The 13,134-nt window shown below is 36.5% G+C and overlaps 1 protein-coding gene across 1 annotated transcript in view; it reads right to left on the bottom strand.

The window, feature by feature from the left end:
• Positions 1–13,134, bottom strand: part of dnajc17 (DnaJ (Hsp40) homolog, subfamily C, member 17) — a gene marked incomplete at its 3' end in the record, with an annotated part of 61,670 nt that overhangs the window by 41,173 nt on the left and 7,363 nt on the right. The window contains exons 3-7 of the mRNA XM_079852579.1: positions 10,812–10,870; positions 9,582–9,669; positions 9,404–9,480; positions 7,976–8,069; positions 1,090–1,124 (exon numbers count right to left, since the gene is read on the bottom strand). Of these exons, the coding sequence (XP_079708705.1) occupies positions 1,090–1,124; positions 7,976–8,069; positions 9,404–9,480; positions 9,582–9,669; positions 10,812–10,870 (353 nt within the window). The remainder of the gene's footprint in view (positions 1–1,089; positions 1,125–7,975; positions 8,070–9,403; positions 9,481–9,581; positions 9,670–10,811; positions 10,871–13,134) is intronic.

Raw genomic sequence — 13,134 nt, 5'->3', positions numbered from 1 at the left:
ATAGAAAAATAATGCGTTAAAATGATTTTAACCTAGACCTGTAGTTCATCTTACATTTCATATAGTTGATCGGTGATGAACATGAAGCAGGACTGCGTGATGAAGCCTGTAGAATCCAGTTATAATGGCACTAAACTTCAAGATATCAGGGATAAAAATGATAAAGAGTTTTTGTTTCATATTTATATCATATGTTATAGTTACGCAATATCACACGAGTGCTGTTTTTGTCCCGAATCGCAAACGTGATATTGATTTTATACACCAGTTCAATAAATAAGAAGTTAATATTCTGTTATATTTTAGACACAATATTGTCTGTTTTTGCTCAATTTTTCCAAAGAAAATATTACCTATAAAGCCTGAGCAGAACTGTTGTGCGTCTCTGAGCAACACACAGCGGTGTTTCGTCTCTGAATGAATCCTCGTTTTGAGTGAATCAATCAGGTGAACCAATGATTCAATGGCTCGTTCATCATAAAGAGAGCCATTTACTTAATTCCTGAGTGATTCAGCCGTTTGAACAAATCGAATGAACGAATGAGTCAATGACTTACTCATTTAAATATTTGCCGCCATCTACTGGCAGTTTTAGTTTCTTATTTAGGGTATCATTTCATAAATTTTTTTAAAAAAATCATATTTTGAAGAATCTTAGTAACTAACGTGTTTTGATCTGTAAATATATCTAAATATCAAGTCAGATGCAGCTTCTGAAAATAAAATAATCATGGCTGTTGTAGCCTAAAAGTTTATGTGTAATAAATGCTGTGTTGAATCAAATAAAATCTTTCTTGTAATGTCTATTTGATGCTTTTCTCATTTAACTTTAAATTATCTTTTGCGGGGAATTTCCCCGCCAAAATTGATGTGCGATTAATTAATCGGCATGTAATTAATTAGATTAAAAATTGTAATTGCTTGACAGCCCTAACTGTGACCAAGTGTTTAAATTGCATTGCTACACAGTTGCTCTAGTGTTAATCGTAAAGCACAAAGGCAGAACTATCAAATTCTGCTCTATGTTTAATTTATTCATTTGTTTATTTTTCTATATGGTTTCTTACGCATTCAATGCACGAACAGTACCTTCAGTTTAGGAGTCACATGTCCTGTTGAAGAGTCTGTGAAGAACAAAAACAGAAATAAATACGAGTTAGATTCTCATGCTCTCATTCAATCATCTATCAAACAGACACACATTCACAGGCTCCTGTCCCGCTTTAAAGCACGTCTCCTTCCCTCCGAGAGCCTCACTAGCGTGCAAACGCTGTGCTGAAATCACTCACACACAACCATTGCTTCCAGTGCTCTCCATCCTGCGTTTCATCAACACTTTCATTGACCCTCAGTGATGGACGGTGTCTTTCCTATCCACGGTGATTTACCCATCAGCACCTATTTACATGAGACGTTCAGGTGCAGAACAGATGCATTCATCTCCATGTCCTAATATTATAGAGAGATTGAAGTCCCCCTGTGGTGATCCAGTTTTTAATGTTGTTTATGTGTCTATATGGTGTTTTTAATCTGCTTTAAGACAAACTATGTGTACGTTCATAAGTCGACAGCATTTCTGAGTATTTCCTCCTTAAAACTGCAGTGAACCAAAGACAGTCTCAAAAACACGCTTTGAAATCGCTGGTGTTTCTGACGTCACAAACTACCTTGTAACCAATCAGATCAACGTGTGATCGTCAACCAGTGGATCTCTGAGCTGAGTGAGTGAGTGGAGGCGGGGCTCATTTGCATATTCATAGAACCACGCATACTAAATGAGGCGAGGGTGTCGAGTTACATTCAAGATATTTTAAGACATGAAGAATGTTTAAATATGTCATTTTGGTGATCAAAGATGAGTTTTAAGGGATAAAATGATTGACCACAGGGAGACTTTTCAGTATAAACCTGTAGCACGCATGGATGTTTGGATTAATATTTGCTGCTAGGAATTTATTTGTATTTTCTCAATATTCTAGCTCGTATCATTCTGAATGATATTTGAATGTTAAACATTATCAGGCATGAAAACTGGTCAGGGGTAAAAAAGGTGAGAAGGATACGGCAGCAAAAAATCCAATCCAATCAACTTTATATATAGCACATTTTAAAAAAACAAGGTTACCAAAGTGCTGCACAAAGAACAAATAGAAAATATAATAACACATAAAACAGAGAAAATATGGGGGCCATTTTAATGTATGGAGGCAAGTATTTACACAAAACACGTAGCATGAGATTCAATTCATATGCTGTGATGAATTGAAGATGGCGCCGATGTGTGTGGCACGACGTCTATTGCTCCGTCCGATTTGACAGCAGCGTTTGATACTATTGACCATACCATCCTAATTGACCGTCTAAGGCACTATGTTGGTATAGGAGGTACAGCTCTGAAATGGTTAATATCATTTTTAACAAATAGGAGTTTCTCAGTTAAGATGGGCGAACATTATTCGAGTAAAGCACACCTGCACTATGGAGTTCTGCACGCAGGGCTCTATCTTAGCTCCACTATTATTTTCTCTATATATGCTTCCTCTTGGGTCTATTTTTAAAAAACACGGTCTATCATTTCATTGTTACGCAGACGACACACAGGTCTATCTGCCCGTGAAACGAGATTCTTTAAGCCTAACGTCTCTTACAGCATGCCTAGAGGAGGTAAAGGCATGGCTTTCTTTAAATTTCTTACTTTTTAAAGGGGGGGTGAATTGCTGTTTCATGCATACTGAGTTTTTTACACTGTTAAAGAGTTGGATTCCCATGCTAAACATGGACAAAGTTTCAAAAGTTAAGTTGTACGTTTGAAGGAGTATTTTTGTTCCAAAAATACTCCTTCCGGTTTGTCACAAGTTTCGGAAAGTTTTTTTTGAGTATGGCTCTGTCTTACGTAATATAGGGCGGAATTTCCTTATATGGGTCCTAAGGGCACTTCTCCGCGGCCGCGCGCGCACTCGCAGACCAGAGAGAGAAGAGAGCGAAAGCAGTACGTTACCTCAAAGCGCTATGCTCGGCTTTTAGGGAAGTCAATGTCACCAAAGAAGTGGGTTTTTGGTTGGCAGGGCAAGACAACCCTGCACAGATTCCCAAAGAACCCAGCGTTAAGGGAATAGTGGATGGAGTTTGTTTTTTCGAAGCATCAACGGAGGTTGAGCACGACTCTTTGTTCCCTGCATTTCGACGATGATTGTTTTATAAACAAAGCCCAGATCGACTTATTTGCAGATCGTCTAATGCTTAAGGATCGAGCAGTCACGGTGAGTAAACTACTTCAAATGTCTCTCTGTGTTGTTGTTAGATCAGTTAGCACAGCTATAGCACACCGCCCACACGGCCCGCCTCCAGCCGCTCGGTTTTTTCCGGAAAGACTCGGTACAGCCAATCTTTCACCTCTAAATATAATAAAACTAAAGACGTTTTGGAGATATGAAGGATGCAATACTACTCTATAGGTACTCAAGATTAACAGGAGATTGAGTGAAAATGAGCATTTCACCCCCCCTTTAATGAAAAGAAAACTGAAATCGTTATTTTTAGCCCATCTGAGCTATCAAAATCTGTAAACTTGAATCTGGGTGAGATGTCCGTGTACCTGAGACCTTGGGTGAAAGATTTGGGTTTTGTTTTGGATGATAATCTCAAATTTGATCGCCAAATAAACTCTGTGGTAAAATCGTGTTTTTATCAGCTACGTTTGCTCGTTAAAACTAAACCGTTTCTCTCATTTAAAGATCTTGAGAAATTAATTCACGTTTTTATTTCATCGAGATTGGACTATTGTAACTCATTATATCTGGGAATTAGTCAGCAAACACTATCTCGTCTACAATTTGTCCAAAATGCTACGGCCCGTTTTCTGTGCGGGAAAAGAAAGAGAGAGCATATCACCCCGATTCTAAGATCATTACACTGGTTACCAGTGTGTTACAGAGTAGAATTTAAAGTATTAATGTTAGTTTATAAATCCTTAAATGGATTAGCACCAACGTATCTATCAGAACCAGTGGCGGCTCCAGACAATTTTGATTGGGGGGGCAATGGGGGGTCCTGGTCATTTCAAGAGGGGGTCTCATGAAAACCAACAAAAAATACAATTGACACGGCTAATAACTGCATATTACTGCTAAACAACAAAAACAACAGAGCATATAAACTACTTTGTTTTTAATTAATTAATCAATTGCAGTTTGCAAACAATATGCTCGAACTTTAATTGCCATAGCCACACCCATGACAGAAAACATATTTACAAAATAGTAGGCCTATCTATTCTCTATGGAAGCTTGCTTCCGCCACTGAATAATAAATAAATAATAATTATTGCGACTTTTTCTCTCACAATTCTGACTTTTTTTCTCACAATTGCGATACATCAAGTCAAAATTGTGACTTTTTTTCTAAGAATTGCGAAATATGAAGTCAGAATTGTGAGATATAAAGTCATAATTCTGAGAAATAAAGTCGCAATTGGGAGATATAAAGTTAGAATTGCATGATATAAAGTCGCAATTGCGTGTTATAAAGTCAGAATTGTGAGATATTTACTATTCTGAGGTAAAAAAAAAAAAAAAGAAAAGAAAAAAAAAGTCTTTTTTTTCCTTAGAATTGGACTTGGAGTTTATATCTCACAATTCTGAGAAAAGATGTCAGAATTGCAAAATATAAACTCGCAATTATTTGTTATAAAGTCAGAATTGCGTGATATAAAGTCGCAATTGCGAGAAAAAAAATATGAATTCTGACTTTAAGACGCAATAGTGACTTTATTTCACTCAATTCTGACTTTATATCTCGCAATTCTGAGAAATAAAGACAATTGCGAGATGTAAACTCGCAATTGTGAGATAAAAAGTCGCAATTATCTTTTAAAATGTTTTATTCTGTGGCGGAAACAAGCTTCCATAATTCTCATACTCTCACCACCTTTTGATTGCCCTACTTCTGTCCAGTTTCCCCCTGGCATCTTCTCTGCTCCTCTTTTGTCCAGCAAAGCGATCCATTTTTAGCTTCAAGCTATAGCTGTAGCAGCTCTTGCGGGCTCGCGGCAACGCTTTGAACGCAATGACGCAAGGCGCAACGACGTTCATGGGGCGTCGCAGTGATTCTTATGTTTATATTTTTTTATATGTCGAATAAATTATTAATTATTATTGTTCTGCGTAGTTTGAAGAGAAACATTTTTAAATCTTTATCCCGGGTATATATATTTTTTAATCAGGAAGGGGGTGGGGGGTCAAATGGGGGGGCAAGGCGTTTTTTGGGAGGGTCTTGAGACCCCCCAAGACCCCCCCTGGAGCCGCCGGTGATCAGAACTACTAACGGAACAAAAGCCTGCAAGGTCTCTACGCTCTTCAAATCAGGCCTTACTGTCTACCCCAAAATCGCGGCTAAAGCGCAGAGGAGATCGAGCGTTTTGCATCGCTGCACCAAGACTTTGGAATACTCTCCCAATTAGTTTAAGACAGGCTCCATCTCTTATTACTTTTAAATCCAAACTTAAAACATTTTTATTTCCAAAAGCTTTCGATTAAACACTGTCTTTTTGTATGTGTTTACATGTAAAATTTTTCATTATATGTTGTTATTTGTGAGTCTATGTGGAAAGCACATTGGTCAACAGCTGTTGTTTTTAATTGTGCTATACAAATAAATTGTCATTGTCATTATTTTTTCTTTTTCGCTTGAACCAGAATCTCAAGGGCAGTTTCCTCTGTTTAGCAGCATGTCTCAGCCTTGCCCTCGTCTCAGAAGGGGGTCTCAAATTTTGTCAAAAAAATAAAAAATAAAATATTTTATTGTCACCAGTGTTAATTCCGTTAACGAAAAAATGTACGTTGATGACCTTTTTTCCCCTGACCAAGACAAGGCGATGAGAGACGGCACCCATGTCATTAAACGATAACTGTGACTATATCAACACATCATGCAATATCGTTGACAAAAAAAAGACGAGACTGAAATGTGTTTAAAAAAATAAAAACTTGACCAAAACCACTTATTTTTGTCGAATAAAGGAGAAGACAACACATTACAGGCTGTTTTTACGAGCTTTCACGCTTACGGTTGCCAGATTTCAATCATTTAAACCCCAGTCAGAGCTTTTCTGTTAAAAGAGCACGTTTTCTACCCGGTCTTTTCAATAGTATCTGGCAACCATACGCGCGCTTTCTAGATGATCTGGATGAAGCGTGGATGATCTGAAAACACAGACAAGTAAACTGGAGATCCGCGATCTTCATTTGAAATTTTCCTTGAAAAGATTTTCTCACGACCCCCCACCCCCAAATATTTTCTGCACAAATCACGTAGGTGACCCATTTTGGTTTTAAAACGGCGAATTTCGCCGAAAGGTGAGGAGTTTTCATGCCTGCATTATTCTGTTTTATTATATTACATATAGAGATCGACCGATAATCGGTTTAACCGATATTTCCCCCCGATATTTAAGCATTTTCCCATAATCGTATATCGGTTTCATTATATCGGAATCACTGATAAACGCCGTCATCTTGAGAATGCTTTGGGTTTATGCTTTTCTTCATTTGTTATAGGGCTGGGCGATAAAACGATAACGATAATTATCGCGATATAATTTTTCTCGATAAAACGATATCAAGAGTTCGATAAATGTTCGATAATGTTTATGCGCCAAAAGCGGAACGAAACTCATTTGAACCGCGCGCCACACGGACCGTTTATCCGCTCGGCTCAAAGTCCAAACGGCAGCGCGAGCGCGAGCTCACTAGAGGAGATGCGTTTACTCTGATCGGTCTCGTCACGAAATCCAGTGAGAAGCGCTTGAGTTCAGCGAAGAACACAAATGTCTCAGTGATTTAAACCAGTTTAAAGGCAGATGAAACAGCGCTGACAAACAGGAGAAACACTGTGCGCAATGATACAGTCAGAAGGCTTTTCCGTCTACAAATTTCCATAATTTACCATCATGGATTTACTGTAACGTTACCCTAGTAATATTAACCGCACCATGAAATGTGGGATATGCATATTGAATTGTATTATATTATTAATGTAGACAATGCATTAAAGGACTAATGGAATATCATTACAGTATTTAATAATGCATTTAGGCTACTGTTTTTCATACAAATACCATAGAAACCCACAGTTACGCTCTGGTTTCTACAACTTTCACTTAGGAGCAAAAATCTGCCTTTAAACTTGAAAGAAATAAAGATTTGACTTTTATCGTGATAATTATCGATATCGACTGATATAAAAAAAATTATCGTGATTTTTTTTTTGGGCCATATCGCCCAGCCCTAATTTGTTAGAATGATTTTTACATCCTATATTCGTTACCTGTTTGTTTACCTGATCAAAGATTCAGTGACGGTGCACTATATATTTTATTTTTGCCCACTTTCAGACTCAATTTTTTTTATTTTAAAGTGTGTGTTTTTTTTGTATGCAATGAATAAGTGAAATTGACGGCATTAAAGTTCTTAAAAAGTGTTAATGAACAAATTTGTTCAGTTCAGAACTGTTGTTATAATTGTCAAAAACAGAAATAAAACAATAAACAAATATCGGTTCCATATACCGGGCACATAAACATGCAAATAATTGGTATCGGTAATAAAAAAATCAATCTCGGTCGATCTCATCATCTTCCTTGCTCTCAGATGCACACATGAAGTGCTCAAACTCTTCAGATCAGACTGAAACGGTTTACTAGAGGTTTAAAATCTTTAAATGCAAAGGTTTAAATGCACATAAACACGATTCTTGGAGTATTGAGGAAACAATAAATTAAAATGAGTTTGTTTCTGGATTTGCAATTTAGTTCACCCAAAAATTATCGTTCTGTCATCATTTACTATCTCTCATTCAATTGGAATTGAATAACTTACCTTGATATTTAATATATTTGATATTTGATATGCTTTCAGTGCAATGTAAGTCTCTTAGATAGAAGCATCTGCCCAACGCATTAATGTGTGTGTTTAAGCACCTGTGTGTGTGTTTGCCTCTCTCTGGATCTGCTCTCGTATGAGTCTCTGCTGCTCCTGTAGTTCTCGTGAACCCTCCTCCCTCAGACGGGCGATCTGCAACAGACGAACACGCAACCACACACACACATTCCTAGATTAACAAAACAATACTCCTGGAGCGATTCATACACACTGACCTGCAGTAACCCGTCACTCAGACTCCACGTGTCAAACACTGACACCTATTGGCTGTTCACTAATAAAACCAATCAAACCACTGGTGTCCGTGTGCAGTTTCAGGACGGAAAGGTATGGAAGATTAGTTCTGCCATGGAAAAAAAGACATATAAACTCACAATTGCAAGAAAGAAAATCTAAATTGTGAGAAATAAAGTCAGAATTCTAAGTTAAAAGTCATAATTGTGAGATTTAAACTCAGAATTGCAAGAAAAAAAGTCTGAATTGTGAGATTTGAACAGAATTGAGAGAGAAAAGTCCGAATTCTGATTTTAAAAAAGTCAGAATTGGGTTAATTAAACTTGCTAGATTTAAACTCAGAATTGTAAGGAAAAATTCAGAAATGTGGGAAAAAAGTCAAAATTGATAGGAAAAAATCTGAATTGCGGGAAAAAACTCAGAATTGCGAGATTTAAACTCAGAATTGTGATTCAACTTTGAAATTTGGTAATTTTTAAAAGAAATGTAAACAATAAATAGCGTTCTGTGGCTCTTTAATGTGACGTGACAGATCGCTCAGTTAAAGCCGCTCGTGAACCGATCATCTCTTCCTTCTAGTTCATTTATAGCATCTAATAAACATGGATGAACATCAGAAGGAATGTTGTTTTAACCGCGGAAAGACGTCAGTACACTCCGTTTCTCAAGTTCAAATCCTCTCCAGACTGCTTTGCCGGACAAAAATGGCGGATTCGGCGGATGGCGGATTATGATTGGTCCATTCGCCTGTCAATAAAACTCCCTGAGAAGAGTCAATTGCGAGAAAAATCTCAGAATTGCAAGAAAAATATCAAAATTGCGAGAAAAATCTCAGATTTTCGATAAAAAAGTCAGAATTACGATAAAAAAGTCAGAATTGTGGGAAAAAAAGTCAGAATTGAAGGAAAAAAGTTGCAATTACATGGTGGCGGAAACAAGTTCCCATAGAAAGGTGAGGCGTTATCATTTGAACGTGGTTTCAGATATTAAGACAGATATTAGATAGAAATCTATAAACCCTAAATGCAATATAAGTCGTTCTGGATAAAAGCGTCTGCAAATGCATGAATGTAAATATAGATATTAGTGTTTCCTTGGTTACTAGTCATCTAGCAAGGGACTTCCAAGCACATAGTCACTAATCTAGGAGTCTTACTGCTAAAAAGAGTCATTCGTTGAGTTGACACACACACACACACACACACACACACACACACACAGCAAGCTCTCACCTCCTCTTCTAATGTGCGGGTGATTTTAACCTCTTCTGTTTTCACAGTGTCTGCCTGCCGTTCACGTGCCTCCAAATCTACAAAACACAAGCAAATGTCCTTCAGTGTGTATTACGCTGACAATCTGCTTGAAGCCAGAATAATAGAGGAGCAGAAGAAGTGAGGAGGAGCAACTGACCGAGTTTAATCTTCTTCCTCTTGTCATCCAGCTTCCGGTTTCTCTCCTCGGCTTGTTTCTTAGCAGTGCGGATCTTGTCGTAAGCAGCCTGAAGGAAAGACAAACAAAAGAATGATCAGATGAACATAATAAATGTTGAAATAGATGAAATAAGCTGAAAATCAAGATGTTTCTTATCAAAATTATTTGTGGGATTCCTCAGGACATTTTAAAAATGCGATTTCTAGACGTTAGACCTGGAAAAGTCATGGAAATCAATCCAATCTTAAAATGCCATTGGCGTTTTTATACTGTAATTTTTATATTTTCCAAAGCCTAAAAAAAGAAATATTTAATGCAAAATTGTACATTTTTATATCCTTATATAAATAAATGTACATATAAAAAAAAAATATTAACACACATTTTTCTAGTTATGCCAGTCTCTAAAATATTTTATCGGGTAGAAATTGTGAGTAAAAAATATTTAAAAAAATCCTGAAATACTGAAAGTGTCGTAAATTCATTGGTTAAAAAAAAAGGAAACCATGAAGAACATTAAGCTCTTAAAGTCCTCCTGTGGTGTAAATCCAGCTTTTAATGTTGTTTATGTGTCTATATGGTGTTTTTAATATGCTTTAAGACAAAGCATGTGTAAATTCATAAGTCGACACCATTTCTGAGTATTTCCTCCTTAAAACTGCAGTGAACCAAAGACAGTCTCAAAAACACGCTTTGAAATCGCTGGTGTTTCTGACGTCACAAACTACCTTGTAACCAATCAGATCAACGTGTGATCGTCAACCAGTGGATCTCTGAGCTGAGTGAGTGAGTGGAGGCGGGGCTCATTTGCATATTCATAGAACCGCGCATACTAAATGAGGCAAGGGTGTCGAGTTACATTTAAGATATTTTAATGCATGAAGACTTTTTTTGCAAGGAAAAAATGCTTAGATATGTCATTTTGGTGATCAAAGATGAGTTTTTAAGGGATACGATTATTGATTACAGGGGGACTTTAAAACCTCTGAAATTCTAAAACTTATTTAAATTTTAATTATTTTAGTTACCTGTGTAAATCTATGGACATTTATGGAGTTGTGATGACAGCAGAGGAGATCTCTTGGCCTACACGAACCCCACCGTGGGCAGAGGACTCAAGAATACACTGATCTAACGTGACTGTAAATGCACAGTTGTGTTTTTCGACGCATATAGAGAGATTTGGTAGCGATTGGAGGTGATTCTCACCTTGGCGGCGGCATCTGTCAACACTTCCAGAGCCTGAGACAACTGGTGGAAGAGCTCCGCTGCACAAGAAGGAGAAAACACAATCATTCAGAGTCACAGCTCTCACATCTAAACTAAACATCCTTGAAGAACCTGTTAAAACCTATAAAAGATCTATACAAGACCTATACAAGACCTATACAAGACCACTGCGAAGAGGTTGATGCTTTCACACAATGCACTTCCCTGTCCAGGACATTTACTGAAACTCAACAGCAAACATGAAGAAATGAACATCAGTATATTCAAGATTTCATTTAAAACATGTCAATGGTCACAAAGAAAAAGAAAAGGAGTTGTTCTTGGTATCATCGGCATCTTCTGATAACTAAGTCTGCTTGTCTGGTTAACAGAAGTGTTGTCAAAGAATAATAACCATTTTCATATTAGTTGTGAACAATAGGGTCATAGTGAACTGGGGTTAAATACTGTGCAAAGTACACGTTCATTTCATTGCAGCAATTGTTTCTTTGATTACTGATATAAAGCATCAAACTTGAGTTTCTTACACCAAAAACTGATCATTTAGTTTAATTTTCGCTCTTTTTTTTGCAAAGATTTCTATATAAATGGTCTGCGTTACGGCTGATAAACTTCTACACACAGTCATAGTTCACCTCAAGCTGCTTAATACTGAATAAGTAATGATATGCAAATGAGGGTGGTCATATGTTAATGAGGTTGTTCAATGCTCATGATTTCTGAACGAGACGTTTAGCTTCATGTTAGCGAGTGTCTACACAATGCATAAAAAGTATTAATTTATTGTATTAATATTTGCCAAAGCATAAAAAAGACAAAGCCTAATGCAATTAGAAACATATTACATTTTTACCCCGTTACCCCTTTACGCCCAAAATAAATAATTAAAATATCTATACAAAATATGAATAGTAAATTAACATATACATAGACAATTAAAAATAGTTTGATGTACTATTTATTTATTGTTTTATTCTTTTACAAAGCATTAAAAATATTATATAATAGGAAAAAAATACATTTTAGCCCACATGATCCTTTTCCACCAAAATAAAGCATTAAAATATATATTAAAATTATTAATATTAATAAATTAATATAAAAAATGTATTTACTTTATTTTTTATTATTTTCAACATAAATGGATAATAAAAAAAACAGTTTGATGTACTATTTATTGTTTTATTAAAAAAAGTAATTTTACCCCACATTATCCCTTTCCACCAAAATAAATAATTAAAATATACATTAAAAATAATATTAATAACAAATTAACATGTACACTTGATAGAAGTTTAATTAACCATTTATTTATTGTTTTATTTTCCACATCATTACTATATATATATATATATACGAGCTCTGAAAAATTATAAAATGGTTATAAAATATACAAATTTTTTACCTATTATCCCTTTCCACCAAAATAATTAAAATATACATAAAATTCCTAATAATAATTACAATAAATAAAAATAAATATTTTTAAATAAAAAATTAACATATACCTAGACAATTAAAAAATGTTTAATTCATTATTTATTTATTGTTTAAGTGTTTTCCACTAAATTACAAAAATCTACATGTAAAAATATAAATAGAAAAAAATATTTTACATCTTAACTCCATATCCTCCTTTCCACCAAAATATTTAAAATAAACATAAAAATGAATAATAATGAATACACACACACACACACACACACATCATGCCCTTTAAGCAGGTTTCTAGCTAAAGCGCGCCTCTATATCCTGCTAACGAACACGTTTCCTGCATTAGCTCTCACGAAAGCTGTTCCCGCTAACGACCCCCTCCTGCGCTCCTGCATGTAAACGTGGGGGTCCTGTTATCCCACACTCGGGGCCTCCAGAGCAATCAGGGGCCCTTCAGTCCTGCACGCCCCTAATGACCCGCTGACGGCACAACTGGCTCTGCTCTGCGCTAACAAGCGTCTGCGGCTCAAGTTACCCCGATACCTGCGTGATTACCGTCGCACGCAAGCGGGTTCGAATGCGCCGTGACCTCTGCTTCACCCCCCCTCGTGTGAGCGGCCACATGGAAAGCAAACCTCGACTCGTTATGCTTTCGTCTCGATCGTGAATTGTTGAGACCGCAAAGAAAGAAAGAAAAGGCCCCTTTAAACACGCCATCCTCTTCTTCCAAGGTGCTCGTTCTGGGTTTTCTTTCGCCTGACACTGAATGATTTTCCCAGCATTGATTATGCACATGTTCTGAGTCACGGGGGGTATAAGAGAATCCACATGCTCTCTCACACTATGAGTCTGTGCTTGTCTTGGCCTG

This window comes from Squalius cephalus, assembly GCF_949319135.1.
Source record: "Squalius cephalus genome assembly, chromosome: 20".
Taxonomy (NCBI): domain Eukaryota; kingdom Metazoa; phylum Chordata; class Actinopteri; order Cypriniformes; family Leuciscidae; genus Squalius; species Squalius cephalus.
Note: the sequence above shows the minus strand (reverse complement) of the source record. Positions and strands in the feature narration are given on the sequence as shown.